This window comes from Amblyomma maculatum, chromosome 5 (assembly GCF_055883805.1).
Source record: "Amblyomma maculatum isolate TAMU_Amacu chromosome 5, ASM5588380v1, whole genome shotgun sequence".
NCBI classification, from domain to species: Eukaryota; Metazoa; Arthropoda; class Arachnida; order Ixodida; family Ixodidae; genus Amblyomma; species Amblyomma maculatum.
The window spans coordinates 18,280,370-18,302,423 of NC_139348.1; the positions used below are offsets into that span (position 1 = coordinate 18,280,370).

General features: G+C 44.3%; 1 protein-coding gene across 5 annotated transcripts in view; it reads left to right on the plus strand.

The window, feature by feature from the left end:
* Ccz1 (vacuolar fusion protein CCZ1) overlaps positions 1-22,054 on the plus strand; it is a 107,745-nt gene that overhangs the window by 61,126 nt on the left and 24,565 nt on the right. For all 5 annotated transcript variants that reach the window (XM_084603542.1, XM_084603543.1, XM_084603544.1 and 2 more), the window contains 4 exons: positions 1,952-2,092; positions 2,529-2,671; positions 6,739-6,850; positions 17,371-17,520. In XM_084603542.1, coding sequence (XP_084459668.1) covers positions 1,952-2,092; positions 2,529-2,671; positions 6,739-6,850; positions 17,371-17,520 — 546 coding nt within the window. The remainder of the gene's footprint in view (positions 1-1,951; positions 2,093-2,528; positions 2,672-6,738; positions 6,851-17,370; positions 17,521-22,054) is intronic.

Here is a 22,054-nt window from a genome sequence, read left to right on the forward strand (position 1 = left end):
AGTTGTCTTGACTGTCTTTGCTACTGCCATCATGTAAAATATCTAGAGCAGTAGCAGCAGAATCACACAAACAGCATTAATTCATAGCACATCCTGAGGTGAGCTCGATGCCATTTGTTCACACTTGAGATCACTATGCTCTGAATGATTAGGTAAGAAGCACACAGAAGTGAAAACTGCAAATGTTATGCTACCTGCCTAATGGGGCTGCTTGTTCCAACACATCGAAATTTGGGTTTACCATCGTATCTTTACCAGTGGTTGTTTTTGCCTTGTGCCTACTGCTGACTTGTAGGGGGGGTGAGGCCCGTCAAGCGGTTATAATTCACTGCTTTTTTCTCACCATCCCCAGTTTGCATGTACAGACTGAAATAAAGATTGATTGATTGATTGAAAACTACTGTTCATATATGAATGATGGCGTATGGGGCCGTCGCGAAAGAGTTAAAGCCTGTTCTCTTGTCGTACTTGGTGTGGCTTGTATGACTTCGTATCACCCAGTCCTGACAGCAGCGTCCTTACAAAGAGATTTCAGGCCTACGTTGAGTTTTTCTAATACGTTGGCTATTGCGGAGATCACGGACATGCAACTGCAATTCTGGTATAGTTAGTTAGCTAAAGGAAAAACATCCTTCCCATGTCAGAGCCAGCCTTTCAGAATGGTGATAAAAAGGTGTGGTCCTTACAAGATAGTACAACTAATGGCAGGCGCTTATTTGCAGTCATCACATTGGCCAAACAAATTCACAATAAAGGAAAGGTTAATAGCGCAACAAAAAGACACTCACAAATAGGCACAAATAAACACACAGGACAGGCGCTGACTCCAGCTTCTATCTCGGAACCTTCTTCAACATCCAAATGCTCCTACGAAGACAGCAACAAAGTCAGCATAGCAATTTAGGCTTACCCTACCTAACAGCATTTAACAGTTGACCTTCACTACTATACAGCGAGAGAGATGATTCACTAATACATTTTGAACCAAGTCTTTTTACATACGAGGCTTCTAGCAGCTCACGGGCAAGATTATCCCTGCTCCTGCCTAAAATCCTAATTTCTTTGAACTTCGGTTCACATTTTGTCTTAAAATCTTGAAATTTTGTCATTTCTCTCGCTGTATAGTAATGAAGGTCGATTGTTAATTGTTGTTAGGTAGGGTAGGCCTAAATTGCTATGCTGACTTTGTTGCTGTCTTTTGGGAGCATTTAGATGTTGAAGTTTGTATGTGGTGTTCCGAGAAAGAAGTTGGAGTCAGCGCCGGTCCTGTGTGTCTATTTGTGCCTATTTGTGAGTGTCTTTTTGTTGCGCACTATTAACCGTTCCTTTATGTGACTATGGTTAGATGGCATCCTCGAGGCGCTGCAGATGAAGTTATGTGATGTTAGGAAGATAGTCAGAGACCGGAAAGCGTGGCGTGACATGGTCCTTAGGATCACGAAGAGTCGGACACGACTGAACGACTGAACTGAACTGAACTTATGTGACTATGCACCAACTAGCCCAGCAATCAGTTTAAATTCACAATAGACTGATGTTCACACAATGGTGGGATCCACCGGCATGCTGCCTTCAGTGATGGTCTCACGAGTGGAACTTCAAAATGGTTGTACTGAGCGTTGGGAACTTTTCAGCTTGGAACTGCCTTGTTGTCCTCTGGGGACTGCTCTAAAGTATGGTCTCCTCCTCCCTGCTTACTTTGGATGAGTGGCTCTGGCTTTGCCAACATGGCTGGTAGCACCTGGCACCTTTTCTGTGCACTGATGTTTGTTCCTGTGAAGAAAGAGAAAGAAGACCAATCTGGGAAAGGGCATCGTGGCATTGTTGAAGACCCATCACCAGGAGTGATGAGCTGCTCCCATGCTGTGGGGGCCAACTGCAGTACTAGTGTGTTTGCCCGTTGCTTCTCTTCTTTTGGGTGGTGAGAGCCCATTTCCATGGCGACCCGCAGGAGTGGCCTGGAGCAGGGGGACATGCAGGTGCTGTACCAGTACCTGGTGCATGACGTGCTGCAGAGCACCGTCGAGAGTGAGCTGCTGCCAGGATGCAGCTTTGCACCACGGCCTACAGCTAGCGCCACTACACAGTGCAGGTGAGGCATGGACCGCTTGGTCTCTGGCGGATTTCATTCTGTGTTGAGCGGGCTGCCCCTTTGGCACTTGGTTGGGGCCGGAGTATTGGAAGAACAGGGGACAACTCTGGCCGAAGAGGTGGTGTTATGTCATCATCATCATCATCATCATCATCATCATCATCAGGCCAACATGGGATGGCTGTCCAGCTCAGTGTAAACTTCACTACGGTGTTTAAACGTTCAGGGGCACCTCTAGCTTAGGCATGTAGTTCTCGCAACCTCTGTGGAGGTGTTGTGTTGCTTCTGGGCTTTCCACTCACCCTTGAGAGCAGAATGCCCATACTTCGTTTTGGGAGAGCAGAATGCCCATACTTTGTTTTGGTTGCCCTCTATATCTCGTGTGCCTTAAGATGACCTGCAGTCTGATGTGTGTTGTTGACACTTTGTGGACCAGGTTCCTCTACGGTGCTGTGGATGAGGAAGAGACCCTCTCCCGCATACAGCGCATCTATGTCTCGGACTCCTTGGGCCAGCGTGAACAGTGCCACCTGCTCATCTTCCGCGCGTACAGCTCAACCATCTGCCTCCTGGTCAATGGTGGGTGTTGTCAGGGGACTCTGACGTGGCAGCGTGGACATGTCGGTGTAGTGTGACAGATACGAACAGCACGCAGTAGACGAGGACACAAGACAAGAAACGATGAGACACACTTTGTCCTTTGCACGCTGTTTATATCTGTCGAGGGGCAGGGAGCAGTGGTTGGGTTTTGGCCCCTTCACAGTATGCAGCCACCATCTAGCCAGCAGACAACAACATTTAGGATGCAATGCATGCAGTCTCAGAAAGCATGGCACACTTTCCAAGATATTTTGTTGGGCGAGTTGGTACATATTCATTATTAATTTAAACAGCGCGAACACGAAGGCAAAGGACAAGATAAAAGGAAGCCGCAGTACAAGCACTGACTCACAACTATGCCTAAGCCAGGACGATGTATTAACAAACAGGATGATGTATTAACAAGAGACTACTGGAAAAATGGCGAGAATTGGGCCTAGTTGGTTATTCATATTGGTTTCACTGCGCTAACACATTGAACGACAGAAAAGACAAACACCACGGAGCGCAAACTAACAACTGGTTTGGTTAGATTGGATTGGTTTGGTTAACAACTGGTTTGGCGTTCCGTGGTGTTTGTCTTTTCTGTCGTTCAATGTGTTAGCGTGGTGAAACCAATAAGACTACTGGAACACCGGAACAACTTGGAAAGTGGCAAGGACAAAACATTTCTGGTCTCACATTGCCATTCATGTGAAACAATGAAGAAGGAGAAGAAGTGCACTCCTATGTTTGACCAGGTTAAGATTTTGTATCGCCACAAAGAAAAGATGACGAGAGAGATAGTTGAATCATAATTTATTTCAACGGACAATAAGTGTGTCAGCAAGACTTCTCTTGCACTTTCAAGCAAAGAGGTGTCTTTTTTGAGTGACTTTTTGTGCAGCAGGTGAACCCAGGGGTTGTTTCACGGGATAGTTTCGTTTTCGCCATGTTAGTTTTTATCTGGGCCTTGGAGTAAAGGCTTAGGCATAATTGAGTCAGCGCTTGTACTGTGGCTTCCTTTTATCTTGTCCTTTGTCTTCGTGTTCGTGCTGTTTAAATTAATAATGGCACACTTTGTTGGAGAGGTCGCTGCCTTTAATAGGGCTGCACATTACTGCGTAGTGGGGACATGAAATCATGCACTGCATTTATTCACATGCTGATCAGCACATAGGAAACTTCCAAACATGTACACCCAGGAAAAGAAAGATAATTGGTTGTCACAGTGCACCACATAATGCTGAGAGCACCAAGGCCTGAACATTTCATTCTGCATTTGCAGCATCAGCTTTGATGCATGGTAATTGGAGTGACTGTGCATGGATTTATGGGAACATTGGCTGCTGCTACTGCGCATTCAAAGACAGCTTTGCTGCTATCTGGTGTACTCTTGGGCAGAACTGCATGCAAGGGAATGGCTGCCCAAAATGACGGCTGATATGGCTCCGTGAGTAGCCAAGCTACTTGGAGCAGTTACTGTTTGTCAATATGGCTCATTGGGTGGCCTCCAAGCATGGCTTGTAATTTGGTCAAGGTGTACTCGAGGCAGGGGCAGGAGGTTGTCTTGGTTCTTACATGCGAGTTTGGTGCTGTGCTTATGTGCCTGCACTGTTCTCGTCTCGGAATCTTCTGTGCGGCTTCTTCCAGAACAAGGTGTGTATAGAGTCTTTGCTCAGCAATCCTGGGAGCAGCCATGTGGTGGGTGGTAGACCACATGATAGCTGTGGTGTTCAACTGCTAATCAAGCCAAGGTTGTCAGACTCAATCCCAGCTGTTTCGATCCAACTGAGGTACAGAAGATGCGCATACAGTTGAGCCTTGCTACAATGAGACTGACGGCATGTGCAAAACAATTTGTTGAGGTGGAAATTTTTTTGGGGGCAAAACCTGCCCAAAACACTTTAGGATTCGACTGCACGCTTACGAGTGTGATTTCTTTCAGAAAAATGTCGGTCATCTTCATTTGCCTCCGTCCTTTCACTTGGTCGGCAGCTGCATCGCGTGTTCGTCGTCATGGGAGCCAGTGAAATTATGAATGATGCCAAGTGCGGTCATTGCATTTTGTGTTTCACTGTCATCGTCCAGTGATGTATCGTTATGGTCGACCTCAAACATTGAAACGGCGAACTTCAAAATTGTCAACCATGTGCTGTTGGAAATGCTTTAATCTTAGTTAAGCATAAAATAAATTTGCAAGCCCAGCTCACTCAGCAAAGATTTCATAAAAGCGAGACAAAGCCTGAAAATGTTGTGGCGAGAACTTTACAGCATTGACTTTTGTGGCTAGCTGACGGGGAAACTAAAAATATTCCGTTGAAGCAAAAATTTCATGAAAGCATTGAAAGGTGCCCGTGCACTGTGCAATGTCGGGGCACGTCAAAGAATCCCAGGTGGTCGAAATTCTCAGTGCCTTCCACTGTGGCATCCCTCTAGCCAGAGTTACTTTGGGGACATTAAACACTGTAAACCAAACCTTGGCATAGTTGAGTTTTGGGCTCTTCCCTCGTCAGTCTATTTGTACCGTGTGATTTCAGAGAAAGTGGTGGACCTGTACGAGAGCGAATGCGCTAGTCGAGTGCCAGTGAGGTCTTCATTGCTCAGTTTTTGACCACTGGCTGCGATGGAGCATTCATCAGAGGAAGTTTTTGGGCTCTTCTCTTGTTTCGTTCGCCCTGTTCATTGTCTGTATTCATGGTCGCTATATCTAGGATTGTCACTCGAGGTGGACACAGTTGGACCAGCACACATCCAAGTCGAAGGGGTTGCAAATATTCTAATATGTTGATAATTTGCATGTATGAGAAATGGCAATAAATGCATTTGTAATGAGCCATTGCCAGACAACGGTTATTTTGGAGCACAATTGGAGCATGCAGGAAATAAGAAGGAGCGGGAAACGAATGCCTGGTGCAGGTTAAGTGTGGCGTGGGGAGAAGGCAGTGCTTGGAGACACTCAGAAAGAAGGGAGCGGTCGGCAACAAAAGATTCTGCTGGGTGTGTCTGCTGGCGCTTAGAGTTTCCAGGCGGCTTAGGCCTCTGCCACAGGCGTCCGGCCTCCAGACCAAGATTGACTATCTTCCTGAGTCACCATACTCAGGCGTAGCTGCCTCCGTTTGGCTTGCAGCTGTTGTGATATGGCCACCACCCTAGTGTCCGAACACCCACATCTCTAACGACACTGCTCTCCAGCTACCTGAGTTACGTGGCCAAGTTGCGTAGTTTACAGACCCAGGGGTCAGTGCTGAGGCCCAGAATTTTTGTTATTATATGATGTGTACCAAGGAATTTGTTATTCACACACTTCTGCCAAACTTTTTCTGGCCATGTAAACGTTCATCCGTAAATTAATTTGATAATTATTTCATTTGTACTTTGTGTTTAATACCGGAATTTACTGTGCATGTAAAATTTTGCTGTTCACACAGTTCTTGTGCAGATGACGAAAATTGGTTGCATTCAGAATTTGTTTTTTATAATAATTGTAAAAATTAGTACCGGTAGATAAAAATGTTTCCACAAAACACGGCCACGGAAAGAAACAGAGGTAATGTGTCCATTCAAGTACTGCAAAAAAATGTTGTTTTCATTCATAATTAGCATAATTTGTTATATGCTGGTAACCCTACCAGACATTAAATAAAAAAGCTGGAATCATACAGGAACACCTTGTTTAGAGTTTATTATTGCTTTCAGTGAATCAAATGTCACAGTGTGACCTGAAAGAGGGAGATGTCTTTCGTAGAAGTAATGTTGGCAGGCTGATGTCAATGATCAGTTAATGGCAGGTCAGGGCAGAGATGAAATTGGAGCAAGCGGGAACATCCCTGGCACACATCCTCGCTACGCCCAAAGACAGCTGCCTACTGTTACCAGAAACAGAGCATTCACAGACAGGTGCAGGAAAATGTTTCTTCTGTGCAAAGATGGCTTGTGCGCTTTGCATTTTCTTTCTCTTTGGGGGTAAAATGGTGAAGAAAGAGTGGTCACATCTGCCTAATTCTGTCATGTGCTGAGCATGTTTTCATGCTCTCCATCAGCGGTGTTTGTTCTCTCTCTCCCAGTGAGCCATGAGCTGTCGGTGGGTTTCCTCAAAGGCTTGGAGAGCTACCTGGCCACAGAGTTTGTGGCGCTCGCCAACGAGATCGGCAAGCAGTGCACCAAGCTGTCCAGCCTGTGAGCACCCCCTTCCTTCTCTGGCTCCAAACAATAAGAGGAAAACATAGGAGTGATATCCATGCACGTGAAAAAGACACGCAAGTTATGCAACATTATCACTTCCTTGTTGATTCTTTCCAGGCAGTTGAAAGCTTCTATGAAGATGTAGAATCGGCAATGCGAAAAGTAAAGACGCAGTATACTGTACTAATGGGCGATTTCAATGCCAAGGTAGAGAAAAAACAGGCAGGAGACAAGGCAGTAGGTGACTATGGCATTGGTTCTAGGAATAGCAGGGGGGAATTACTAGTTGAATTTGCAGAGCGCAATAACTTACGAATCATGAATACCTTCTTCAGCAAACGGAAGAACCGAAAATGGACATGGAAAAGTCCTAACGGAGAGACTAAAAATGAAATCGACTTCATAATGTGTTCAACCCCCGCCATTATGCAAGATGTAGAGGTAATCGGGAAAGTGCGATGCAGTGACCACAGGATGGTGAGGTCCTGAATTAGCCTAAATCTGAAGAAGGAACGCAACAGATTAGTAAGAAAGAAACCCATAAACGAATTAGCGGTGAGGGGGAGGGCAGAAGAGTTCAGGATCTCGCTACAGAATAGGTTTTCAGCTCTAACTGAGGATGGCGACATTACCCTAGAGGCAAGGAACAATAACTTCAGAGATATCATTACTGAGTGTGCGGTAGAAGTAGGCGGTAGGATAGTTAGAGAGGATACCGGCAAGCTGTCTAAGGAGACGAAAGATTTGATTAAGAAACGCCAGAGTATGAAAGCTTCCAATCCAACAGACCAGATCGAATTGGCCGAGATATCAAAGCTAATCAATAAGTGCAAGGTGGCCGATATAAGGAAGTATAACATGGAGAAAATTGAGCATGCTATAAAGAACGGGGGAAGCCTTAAAGCGGTAAAGAAGAAATTGGGCATAGGCAAAAACCAGATGTATGCGATAAGGGACAAGGCGGGCAACGTCATCACTAATATGGAAAAGATAGTCAAAGTAGCCGAGGAGTTCTATGCAGATCTCTACAGTAGCCAAAGTAGTCAGGACCGTAATGAGATTGGCGGTAGGGAAAAACAATCATACGTCCCACCAGTGACGAAGGACGAGGTCAAGAAAGCACTAGAAATTATGAAAAGGGGGAAATCAGCTGGAGAGGACCAGATAACTACAGATTTGCTAAAAGACGGGGGGGATATCGTGCTAGAAAAACTGGCCACCCTGTATACGCAGTGCCTGGTGTCATCGACGGTAATGGAAGAATGCAAACATTATCCTCATTCACAAGAAAGGGGACTCTAAGGACCTTAAAAATTACAGACCAATCAGCTTACTGTCTGTTACGTATAAGGTATTTACTAAGGTAATCGCTAATAGAATCAGGACAACCTTAGACTGCAATCAAGCAAAGGATCAAGCAGGGTTTCGGAAAGGGTACTCTACTATCGATCATATCCATACCATCAATCAGGTGATAGAAAAATGCTCGGAATATAACCAGCCCTTATACATAGCATTCATTGATTACGAAAAAGCATTTGACTCAGTTGCAGGCATTGCGAAATCAGGGGGTAGACGAGCCATACGTGAAAGTGCTGGAAGTTATATATAGTGGCTGCACAGCAACCATAGTTCTGCATAAAGAAAGTAACAAAATTCCCATAAAGAAAGGTGTTAGGCAAGGAGACACAATCTGCCCAGTACTATTCACAGCTTGCTTAGAGGAGGTATTCAGAGACTTGGAATGGGAGCAGTTAGGGATAAGGGTAGACGGAGAATACCTCAGTAATCTGCGATTTGCTGATGACATTGCCTTGCTAAGCAACTCGGGGGATGAACTGCAAATAATGATTGATGACCTAGACAGGAAAAGTAGAAAGGTAGGCTTGAAAATCAATATGCAGAAGACTAAGGTAATGTTCAACAGCCTCGGGAAGGAACAGCAGTTTACATTAGGTAGCGAAGTACTGGAAGTAGTAGACAAATATGTCTACTTAGGACAGGTAGTAACCGCAGATCCGGACCACGAAAAGGAAATAACAAGAAGAATACGATTGGGATGGAGCGCATTTGGATGGAGCGCACTCGCAGATTATGACTAGCAGCTTACCGGTGTCGCTCAAGAGGAAAGTATACAACAGTTGCATCTTGCCTGTACTCACCTATGGGGCTGAAACGTGGAGGCTAACCAAGAGAGTGCTACTTAAGTTGAGGACAACCCAGAGGGCTATGGAACGAAAAATGATAGGGGTAACATTAAGAGATAGAAAGCGTGCAGAGTGGGTCAGAGAAATAACTCAAGTTACCGACATTCTAGTAGAAGTTAAGAAGAAGAAATGGACATGGGCAGGACATGTAGTGCGAAGAGAGGATAACCGATGGTCGCTGAGGGTAACAAACTGGATTCCAAGGGAAGGAAAGCGTAGCAGGGGGCGGCAGAAAGTTAGGTGGGCGGGTGAGATTAAGAAGTTTGCAGGGGCCAAGTGGTTGCAGCTAGCACAGAACCGGGTTAAGTGGAGAAATATGGGAGAGGCCTTTGCCCTGCAGTGGGTATAATCAGGCTGATGATGATGATGATGATGTTGATTCTTTCGCTGACAATGCTAAGGAAGGGCAGATGTCCTTTGACCAGGCGCACGACTTCAATAATTTCTCGAGTTAACTTGTCTCGATGCCTACTTAACACTTTTGTTTAATAGGAATATGGCTGGCAGTCTTTACTTTCACAATCTCTGCAGTGGATGCCAAAGGGCCCTTTAACTGTATGGAAAACGTTGTGTTCTATTGGGCAGTCGTTAAGGCATCTGCCCGTCTGGCCGACATACCGTTTACTGTTTGGAATAGATGACACGTTCTTGACATGCAACAAAATGATTCTCATGCCTTGAGGTGCACTTTTGTGGCGTTAACAAGTCTGCGCAATTTTCCAAGCTTTTTGGGAGCCAACTCTGGCGTAGGCTTACTTGCCTACCTTCCTTAGTCTATGGGAAAAATTTGTGTACAGAGGGAACGGCTGTTATCTTTCCTTTACCTTTGCAGGTTCTGCCAGTTTCTTCTCGTCATTTTTGCTTAAAATTGTGATCATAGATTTTGATACAGACACAAGCAGTTGCTAGGGGTGTCCTGCCTTCACAGGGTGATTGTTTTTGCAGTTGAAACTAATTTCTACAGAACGAAAACAAGTCTTGTTTTAGAGCTGTGCACGGGCTCGGGCCGACCCGAAAGCCTGTACCCGGCCCGGCCTGCGGGCCGGGCTCGGGCCGCTCGGAAGCTCTCTTTCTCGGGCTCAGGCCAGGCCCATGCCAAGGTATATTTCTCTCAGGTGGGCCGGGCCGGACCAAACACCTCGATCAAGAACACATGCAACTTTTCCGAAAGCGTGAATACAGCCATAGTGCGATAAGCGTATAGAACACGCAGCATTTTCCCGCATCTTTCCCACGCCAGAGCTTCAGAGTTCTTTCCCGGTGTCGACACGTCTTTCCTCCCTGCCTCCTCACCACGAACAGATATTTGGTAGCCGTCAGTTACCGAGCAGAAGGGCCGCTTGTGGGCTATATAGTTTCGTGTTTCGCATCTCCGCTTTTTTAACATTGGCACTGATGTTTAGGTATTCGTTTCAAGGTTTTGTGCCATGCTGTCGCCTATCAAACGTTTTCGTTGTGGCTTACTGCTCTATAAAAATAAAATGAACGCAAAGCTGTTCGTTTTATTTTGTCCAAGTATCGTGCGATGCATTCATCAACAAAACTAATGAAGCAACATAACATCCCAACACTCGAATTACGAAGAAAGATTCAAAGACTCAAACTTCTGTTCTTGCTGAAACACAATAAATTGTTAATGAACTCCTGGGCTTACCTGAAACCGTTAAACACCTGTCTGACAAGAAATCGTCACGAACATCAATTAACTCCATACAATTCTAGAGTAAACGCTTTTAAATATTCCTTTTTTTCTCGTACTATAGAAGACTGGAACCGACTGCCACCTCACCTAACAAATAGCATCGACTCGATTGACCTAATTGAGTCTTGAATACCTTAACTAACCTGTTGTTGTGTTGCTGCTTTAAATATTCGTGTGTGTTTTAAATAACAAAAAAAAAATGTTTTCTTTTGTACTGCCGATTTCACTGACGTTTTTCATTTGATTATTGTACCAAATGTTCGATTTTTCTACCCCTGGCTGCCATGATTATTGTGTTCTAGCTGTGTATAATTTTTTCTTTATATATGATGTAATAATATTATTGTTGCCACTCCTGCTTGGGCGCACCAAAGGGCCTGCAGTATATTGTAAATAAAATTAAAATAAATACCTCGACATGTTATCATTTGAAGCAGGACACAGCTCAAACCATCTGCAGTGAAAGAGTTTCCTCTTGCTTCTCTTGTTGCGAAAAGTTCACGTGAAAGGCTCACGATGAGCCAGGCGAGCTCCCCGAGTACTTGACCACAATAAAAAAAACCTTTATTATGTTCAGAGCTAGCATACTCTTGGGGTAGCGAAAAAGCTGCTTGCCGAAAATATAGTGCCTAGAATATAATATTCTGGGCACTATTCCGAAAAATTTCTTTCCTGTCAAAGAACGTTTTAATCATTTCAGCCACTAGTTGTAGCACCAAACGAAACTTCAGCGCTACCGTCGGGTTCATTATCGGGAGCACCGCAAATGCCTAAATTCAATGCATGACTTGTTGTTTTTGCACGATCAAGTTAATTCTACGTACGCACTGTGCCTCTACATATTCAGCAAATTTGCCATTTCAAATGCGTGAGCTCAACATTCCAAGATCTTGGGTAAACTTATCATCCTGAAGATATTTTTGTTGTTAGCAATGATATCACAATGGGCCAGGCCAGGCCCAGGCCTTAAATCTCAGCGCCGGGCTCAGTCCCTTTCAGAGTCGGGCTGGGTCGGGCTTGGGTCTGTAGCGTTGGGCCGAGCTCAGGCTCAAAATCTCGGCCCGCGCGCACCTCTAATTTGTTTAGAGTGTTGTTATTATAGCATGACTTAGCCACAGTGCATTTTACCGGCTTAGAATGCGACGACGCAAACGGAAGCAAATCTAATCGCATCATATTCAGGAACTTCATCAATCAACTTTAGCGGAGGTAGGCAGTGAACAAAAATGTCCTGAATGTGGGTCATAACTGAGTTGAAATCATGGACATGATTTTGTAAAAAACTAATTTGATTGTGTAAGCACCTAGAAGTGCGCAGTGGAGTGTTGTGGGCGGCGTGGCATTGTGGAAGACAATGAAGAAGGAGAGACAGAAGAAAAAGAAGAGGAAGAAAGAGAAGAAGAAAACAGATAACTCGATAATTGGTAGAGGCGAACGACAACAGCGAGTTGCTAGGACAGAAGGTTTGTCTGTTGTGACGGCAGCGCATTAAATCCAGGTGTCCGCCGAAAGATTCGCTGCAGCACTCACAGCTTTCGCTCTGTCACTAGGTTCAAGCCATGCTTAAACCCCCACAATTTTTATTATTTTTTTATTTCAGATATACTGGATTGACGACTGTAATTTTTGGAGATAAACCTGGCAGCTCTGTTCTGTATTGATTCCAATTTTGTTTGCAGATAATCCTGGTATGGTGATCATATTGCAGACTCAGATTTTAGTTTGTGGTGTACATATGTTATGTAAGCAACTTCACGAGCATGAGAGGGGCTTTTTTGAGGTTGCGGTGGACTTAACCAAGTGAGCAGGATGCTTTAGCACATATGGAAGGGATGTGTTTGAACCAGGAAAGATTTAATGTCAAATGAATGCTAGGTGCGTAGATCACAGCAGATTGTGGCAAGCTCTCCAAGAGATGGGAGTTCCAATTCACCTCATCTGTCTCCTCAGGAACCTGTATGAAGGGCAAGAGGCCACAGTCAGAACTGGGCATGGTCTTACTGATTGGTTTTCGATTGAGAAAGGAGTGAGGCAAGGCTGCATGTTGTTGCCCTGCCTATTTAACCTATATGCAGAGTGCATCATGAGGAAGGCCGGTCTGAACGAGTCTTCAGCTGGAGTGAAGATTGCTGGAAAACGTATCAACAACCTTAGATATGCGGATGATACCACTTTAATGGCAGAAAGTGAAATGGAACTCAAGAGACTTCTGATGCACGTACAAGAAGAGAGTGAGAAGTTTGGGCTTAAACTGAACATTAAAAAGACAAAGATCATGGCGTCTTGCCCTATCAAGTCCTGGAGCATCAATGGACAAGAAGTGGAAGCTGTGACAGATTTTCTGTTCTTGGGCTCCAAGATTACCTCGGAAGGAGACTGCAGCCATGAAATTAGGAGACGCCTGCTTCTGGGAAAGAGAGCAATGGTTAGCCTTGACCACCTAGTAAAGAGCAGAGACATTAGTCTGCCAACCAAGATCCGTATAAACTCGTGCTATGGTCTTTCCAGTTGTGATGTATGGTTGCGAGAGTTGGACTGTGAAAAAGGCTGACCGCCGAAGAATTGACGCGTTTGAATTGTGGTGCTGGCGAAGACTCTTGAGAGTGCCTTGGACTGCCAGAAGATCAAATCAGTCGATATTGTCGACCATAAACCCTGACTGCTCATTGGAGGGTCAAATTCTAAAGTTAAAGCTCAGCTACTTTGGTCATCTGATGAGAAGAGAGGAGTCACTGGAGAAGGATTTGATGTTGGGAAAGGTTGAGGGTTGCCGGAGAAGGGGTAGGTAGCAAACGCGATGGTTAGATGGCATCCTCGAGGCACTGCAGATGAAGTTATGTGATGTTAGGAAGATAGTGAGAGACCGGAAAGCGTGGCGTGACATGGTCCATAGGGTCACGAAGAGTCGGACACGACTGAACGACTGAACTGAACTGAATGCTAGGTATATTTAGGATGAGGTCTCAGCCACAAGTACATTATTTAAGAGGTAAGAGAAGTTGTGGTTAGTTTGTTTATTGCTAAAGGTCATTATTCAACATTCGTTAGGGTTAATTGTCATGGGCCAGTTTTCACACCACTCATAAATAAAATTGAGTCCCTGCTCAAGGACAAGATGATCATCAGTAGATTTTATTTTGCGGTAAATGATGTAATCAATCAGCAAACACATACGGGAAAAAGTATTATTTAGTAGATCATCAATATAAATAAGGAATAAGAACGTTTCGAGAACACTGCCCTGTAGAACACCTGAGGTGACATAAGCGGCTGATGAAAATTAACAACTATCATAAACTGCTTGCGAAGGGTAAGGAAATTTTGAATCCATGATAAAGTTGGGGAATGGAGACGAAGGGCTGACAGTTTGGAGATTAGGCGACAATGGGCTAAGGAAGAGGCAGTCAGTCTGTTTGTAATCATCAATATTGAAATTCAGATCATTTGTTAGCTGTGTATCACTCAAGTAATCTGTTATGAAGGCGTGCTGGTTAGGAAAGAAAAAGTGATTAGACTCAAGATGACTGCGGACGTTAGAGGAGACAATGTGCTTGCCGAGTAATTTACAACATAATCATGTGATTGAGATTGGCAAGTAGCTATCAGAGAGCTTCTATTGCCACTCTTAAAAACTGGAATTACTTTAGCCATTTTTCAATGTGCTGGCAATTGATCAGTCTGTAGCAATTGTTGAAATATACGAGAAAGTTTTCACTGGATATAGGCTTTGAATTTTTTAATGTTTTTGAGAGAAAGTTTTCACTGAATATAGGCTTCGAATTTTTCAATGTTTTTGAGTTGATGTTGTTGACTCTAGAAAAGGTAGAAGGGTTGAAGTTATTGATCAGAGGTGATATGCTCTCAGCAGTTATAGTAGTGGGTTCCATAAACGTCCACTCATATTCCGGGACAAACGGCACTTGAAATGGTCTTCCTTTGTAAAAACAGATAAAAAGAATTGGTTGAATTTTGATGGGCAGTCTTCGTCGGGAACAGGTAAATGTGATTTCCCATGTAATGAAATGTTAAAATAATCTTGTTACGGTGCAGTCACCTGCCAAAACTTCTTAGGCATTGATTTTAGTTATGTGGGAAGGTTGTGGCAAATGTCTTCCATTCGGACTGATCACCAGTCAACAAGGCTTTTTGTTTCTAATTTTTTTTAAGGGATTTATTAAACCAAGGTGCTGATTTGTCGTTGCTCACTTGGACTTATGGAACATAAAGGTCGACCAACTCACAGATCTTGTCTCTAAAAATAAGTTTTCATATACTGATCTGCTCTTAGATCATGGTAGGAATGTGTGGGGAAGAAATTTAAAAATAAGTTTTCATATACTGATCTGCTCTTAGATCATGGTAGGAATGTGTGGGGAAGAAATTCATAAAAATCTGCATTCATTTATAAGAATATTTGGCCTTATTATAGTCCCTCATCATCTTGATTTTGTGATCAGAAGGGAATCTTATTGGTAACCACGTTAGTTTGTGAGCACTAAATTCATTGAAATTTACATAATGTCGCTTACCCTGTCAGGAGCGCTGCTGAGAATATAAGATCAAGTGTATTCGAGCCACGTGTCGGATGATTTACACTTTGAGACAGATCCAAATTCGAAAGTCTCGGGATGTGGTGCTAGCAGCAGATGAAGAGAGCCAGTTGATACCTGGAAAATTAAAATCACCGAGAAGGTCGCAAGCATGTGGTCGCACAACAACCTCATTTTATTGCAGAGATGTTGCAAAAGGTCAGGTGGTTGATAGCAGACACCTATCAGTTCCTTTGTTGAAGACGAAGTGCAGGCTGCTCAGACAATTTCGAGTGGTGCAAATGTGTTGACACATAGGATTTGAGTGTATTTTTTTTTATGGTGGTCAAAATATCTCTACCCTTCCTTGAATGGTCATGTCAATATTAATGTCAATGTCTTTCAGGGTGCAGCCAGTATTGTTGTCTCAATGGAAGAGCATGTCTCGTGAAAGCTCACAAGCGGTTCACATTAGTTGAAATGCTTCTTTTGAAATAAAATTTTCGGAGCCGTCCACTACGGCATTTCTCATAGCCTGATTGGCTTTGAGATGTGAAACCTCATATCTAAAATGAAGCCAAACCTTAAAGACCTCTTTTTGGGCATTATGTGAGGGGCAGGGGGTGTAGTAAGAACTAAGTAAATGCAATGTTAGTGGGAAGGAATCCAGCATTAATACAATAAAACACAATGCAATACAATGCAGGAGCACTGATTTTTTAGTATATTATCAAGTATTGTAGGCGGACACGAATCAGCGCCTCCATTTTTGCATGTTGGTGCCTGCACAAGTGCATTTGATTAACCCTGGCGGTACTCGAAGGTTGCGACATGCACTTCTGGTGAAAGTCTACCGTATGCTCTTGAGCAAGGGCACATTTGTTGAAGGGCTGCAGTTGTGTTTTTAGAACACAAATGATCAATGAGTGTCTTCTTCATGCTGTTCAGGATTCCCAGTTATCTCTGTGCACAATATGATATGCGTGCAAAGTATGTGATTGGTGTTAGCTCCTCTTTTCCTCTTCGGAGGCAGCTGTTGTTTGTTCCTGCTTGTTGACTCCGGCAGTGGAATAAAAATATGCTGGTACGACAGCGGCAAAAGAATTTTTTTTGCTGCACAGCAGCATGCAGTTGTCATTTGCGCAAAAGCTTGAACGGCATTTACTCTGGCCTCCGGTGATCATAAAATAGCCACTTTCCACAAGGCAAGCAACAGATGTAGTGGTTAATTAAGACTGATTGCTGGGCTAGTTGGTGCATAGTCACATAAAGGAAAGGTTAATTGCGCAACAAAACGACACTCACAAATAGGCACACAGGGCAGGCGCTGACTCCAGCTTCTTTCTCGGAACACCACATAGAAACTTCTTCAACATCAAAATGCTCCCACAAAGACAGCAACAAAGTCAGCATAGCAATTTGGGCCTACCCTAACTAACAACATTTAACAGTCGATCTTCACTGCTATATAGCGAGAGAGAAGATTCACTAATACATTTTGAATCGTCTTTTTACATATGAGGCTTCTAGCAGCTCACGGGCAAGATGTTCAAAATGTATTAGTGAATCAACTCTCTCGCTATATAGCAGTGAAGGTCAGCTGTTAAATGTTGTTAGTTAGGGTAGGCCTAAATTGCTATGCTGACTTTGTTTTGTTCTTTGTGGGAGCATTTGGATGTTGAAGAAGAAGTTTGTATGTGGTGTTTCGAGGAAGAAGTTGGAGTCAGTGTCTGTCCTCTGTGTGTATTTGTGCCTATTTGTGAGTGTCTTTTTGTCTCGCTACTAACCTTTCCTTGATGTAGTGGTTATTCAAGCTTGAATCGCATCTCCTCTTGCAGTCATGTGGGGTCTGCTGTCACCACAGAATAATGGAGGGAGGGAATCAATGCAGATTTTGGCTTTTGTGAGGCATTCATAAAATCTGTGTTCTTGGCACTCCTTACGCATGCTGCCAGCAGACTTATGCAGCCACAAGAGGCTCTCTGTGGGACTTAAAGCCTAAAAAAAGAAAAGAAACATTGTTGGTGCTCCCAACCTGCTCCAAAAGTGTGTTTTTCTTCCTGGTTGTTGTGGCAGCTCTCCGCTGGAGGGCCAGAGCAAGTACATCTACTTCAACCGCATGAACCTGGCTCAGAAGTCGACGGTGCACTCGGAGCGGAGGACGGGCATTGCCGTGCCACCCGAGCTGGTGCGCTTCCTGGCTGATATCAATGAGGATCTGCAGCAGTGAGTGGCCTCCTCAACACTCCTCTTACTCCTTTTTTTTTTACAATAGAGGGGTTGCGCCACTCACCTTTGCGCAGCTTGGAATGCAGACCATGCTTTGCAAGTGTGGCCCAACTGAAAGCTGGAATTTTGCAAATTGTGCACACTAGCAAAGTGGTGATTATGCAGTCATGCAATTTTTTTATTTTGTGAAATGTTTATTGAAGCTCCATTGAGCATCCTCATACATATCTGCAAGTTGCATTTTTTGTTTTTCAGGATGGCCTGACTAACGCAGCTTGCTGCCTTTAGTAAACAACACCAGGAGTTTAGTTATTTCTATTGTTTCTTTTTGATGGCGTGTAAGAAATGGCTGCATCATTTAAACTAGTGCAGTAAAAAGATGGGACAAAGAGGAAAGGGGAAATGATGGTACAGCATGCCAAAACGCTAGCCTTCTTTCCCATCATTCCCCCTTTTTCACTATCTACTGTCTTTTTACCATGCTACTTGCAATGCTGCGGCCATTTGCTAAAAGCTAGCGTATAGCCCAACTTTATTTGCTAACCTTTGCTGTGATTTTCGGTTGGAGAGGATTCTTTCCTTTTTTTTTTTTTTTTTTTTTTTTAAAGAAAAGCCTTCTTCATGAGAGCCCCACTGTGGTGGTTCGATCAGTGGTTGGGGCGCGATTCTAAAAGCACATCATAGGCGATGCGGTAGCAGCCTTGCTTGTTATTGAAGGGCATACTGGAAAATGAAAAGTATACTAAAAGATAGCAAGCACTCCTTTTGAAAGAAAGATGAACATTGTGCACTTGAGAAATTCAGTGATATTTCATGAGATGCGATCACATGGGTTGCTACACTGATAGTGACAGTGTTTTGGGACAAGAGGTGACCTTGGTTCGTTTAATGCAATTTTTAATGCCAATATAAGGTTCCTATAAACCTGTTTGCTTGAATACTGCAGTGCACAATCTCAACACTATGAGGCAAGGCCTTTTCTACAGTAATCTCGTGACATGTTTTGGTCAGGGTTTAGTTCCCTTAAACAACCCTAGGTGGACGAAATGAGCTGAGGCCCTCCACTGCTGCACCTGTCTTAGCCAGAATTGCATTGGTAGTTTAAACCCCATGAACCATTGAGCAGACCTTTTTCATGACTAAGTTTTGAACTGTCGAATTGTTGTTTTCAATAATGATTGAAAATTAGTGATTGAATTTATGTGGGCACTCGTGTGGTGTACTTTGTCTCGCAATATAACCACGACATTCCTGTGCTTCCTTGCTTTGCTTTAGCTGTTGCCAAGTTCTAAGGACAATGTTAAACACTTGCAGCACAATCTTTAACAGTATAGTTTGCATCATTCCCCTTGAAAGCACTGGCTACTGTACTCCTGCAGGGAATGCATTGCTTGCATCGTTTCTAGAGAGCTCTGTACAGTGTACTCGGAATAGGGGGACGTTTGAGGTGAATGCAGCCAAACAGAGGGAGACTTGGTGTGGGCACACAAGCGGAACTAGCCTATCTGCTTTACAAACCAGGATTGACCTAAAGAGTGTGAAATTGTACCCATTATTTGTGCTACAGTGGGCGTTGATACCGCTACGCCACCGCTGCATGGCGTAGCAGTAGAACATCCCCTTCACATGCCAGAGGATTAGGGCTCAAATTCCGGTGCCGCGCACTTCTCCACTGGACAAAAAAAAAATCTGCGTGCTGATGGAATTGCATAAACAGGCTTGGGGTGTGACCTGATGCCGGTGAACACCTCCAGCAATGCACTCCCTCACCAGAACAGGAGTTGGCCACCCTGGTGCAGTAATTGGCCGCAACCTCTCATGATAAGCTCCACAAAACCCCGGCCTTCAGTCACCAGCGACTGCGGAACAACTGACCACGGCGACGGTCAGACCTGTGACGCAGCAGGGGGTGCAAAGAATTCCTGGCTCCGTTGGACAGGCCACCATTGGAAACTGACCATGGCAACATTTAACGCTAGAACCCTAGCTAGTGAAGCTAGTTTAGCAGTGCAGTTAGAGGAACTAGAGGGCATGAAATGGGATGTCATAGGGCTTAGTGAGGTTAGGAGGCCGAATGAGGCATATACTGTACTGAAGGATGGGCATGTACTGTGTTATCGAGGTTTACCGGAGAGGCGAGAACTAGGAGTAGGTTTCCTTGTCAATAAGTATATTGCTGGTAATATAGATGAATGTTATAGTATTAATGAGAGGGTGGCAGTCATCGTAATTGGGCTTAATAAGCGGTATACACTGAAGGTTGTACAGGCCTATGCACCTACATGTAGTTATGATGACCAGGTAGTTTAAAGCTTCTATGAAGATGTAGAATCGGCAATGCGAAAAGTAAAGACGCAGTATACTGTACTAATGGGCGACTTCAATGCCAAGGTAGGGAAAAAGCAGGCAGCAGACCAGGCAGTAGGTGACTATGGCATTGGGTCTAGGAATAGCAGGGGACAGTTGCTAGTTGAGTTTGCAGAGTGCAATAACTTAAGAATCATGAATACCTTCTTCAGCAAACCGAAGAACCGGAAATGGACACGCAAAAGTCCTAACGAGGAGACTAAAAATGAAATTGATTTCATACTGTGTTCAACATCCGCCATTTTGCAAGATGTAAAGGTAATCGGGAAAGTGCAATGCAGTGACCACAGGATGGTGAAGTCCTGAATTAGTCTAAATCTGAAGAAGGAACACAGCAGATTAGTAAGAAAGAAGTCCATCAACAAATTAGCGGTGAGGGAGAGGGCAGAAGAGTTCAGGATCTTGCTACAGAATAGATCATCATCATCATCATAGCAGCAGCAGCAGCAGCAGCCGCCGCCGCCTGACTATACCCACTGCAGGGCGAATGCCTCTCCCATATTTCTCCAATTAACCGGTTCTGTGCTAGCTGCATCCACTTGACCCCTGCAAACTTCTTAATCTCATCTGCCCACCTAACTTTCTGCCGCCTCCTGCTACGCTTTCCTTCCCTTGGAACCCAGTTTGTTACCCGAAGCGACCATCGGTTATCCTCTCTTCGCACTACATGTCCTGCCCACGCCCATTTCTTCTTCATTTCCACTAGAATGTCAGTAACTTGAGTTATTTCTCTGACCCACTCTGCACGCTTCCTATCTCTTAATGTTACCTCAACCACTTCTCGTTCCATAGCCCTCTGAGTTGTCCCCAGTATTATTCATAGCTTGCTTAGAGGAAGTATTCAGAGACTTGGAATGGGATCATTTAGGGATAAGGGTAGATTGAGAATACCTCAGTAATCTGCGATTTGCTGATGACATAGCCTTGCTAAGTAACTCAGGAGATGAACTGCAAAGAATGATTGATGACCTAGACAGCAAAAGTAGAAAGGTAAGCTTGAAAATCGATATGCAGAAGACTAAGGTAATGTTCAACAGCCTCGGGAAGGAACAGCAGTTTACATTAGGTAGCGAAATACTGGAAGTAGTAGGCGAATATGTCTACTTAGGACAGGTAGTAACAGCAGATCCGGACCACGAAAAGGAAATAACAAGAATACGATTGGGATGGAGTGCATTTGGCAAGCACTCGCAGATTATGACTAGCAGCTTACCGGTATCGCTCAAGAGGAAAGTGTACAACAGTTGCATCTTGCCTGTACTCACCTATGGGGCTGAAACGTGGAGGCTAACCAAGAGAGTTCTACTTAAGTTGAGGACAACCCAGAGGGCTATGGAACGAAAAATGGTAGGGGTAACATTAAGAGATAGAAAGCGTGCAGAGTGGGTCAGAGAAATAACTCAAGTTACCGACGTTCTGGTAGAAATTAAGAAGAAGAAATGGACATGGTCAGGACATGTAGCGCGAAGAGAGGATAACCGATGGTCGCTGAGGGTAACAAACTGGATTCCAAGGGAAGGAAAGCGTAGCGGGGGGCGGCAGAAAGTTAGGTGGGCGGATGAGGTTAAGAAGTTCGCAGGGGTCAAGTGGATGCAGCTAGCATAGAACCGGGTTAATTGGAGAAATATGGGAGGGGCCTTTGCCTTCAATGGGTATATGATGCTGATGCTGATGCTGATGCTGCCATTCCCTTTTGTATCGGGGGATCACGAAGTTCTGGATCAGGCCAGGATAGTCCGGTTGATGATGATGACGATGATGATGGGCATTGATGCCCGATCAGGTGTGCTATAGGGGCCATGGAGTGGCTGCTCTGAAGGTGGCCAGTAAATGTAGTCAATGTCTAGAGGGAACGCTCTTAGGACTTAACTATTACTAATTACTAATAAATAATTAATTACTTATTACTTATTTACTGCTTAGTGGATGTGTCTAGTACTATTTTTTCTAAAGTGTGGCCATGTAATCATAAGTGCTACAAGCACCATGTCACGGCTACACCTCCGATCAGCGGCCAAGTTGAACTCCAGGCAGCTGGTGTGCTGTCAGAAAGTTGTGAGCTCATTTGCTGCTGGCATTCAGCAGTGGAAACTTCCTGCATAAAGCGTATTTGCGTGCTCCCAAGCCAATCATGATGGTTACTTGCGCCTTGTGATGCATGACA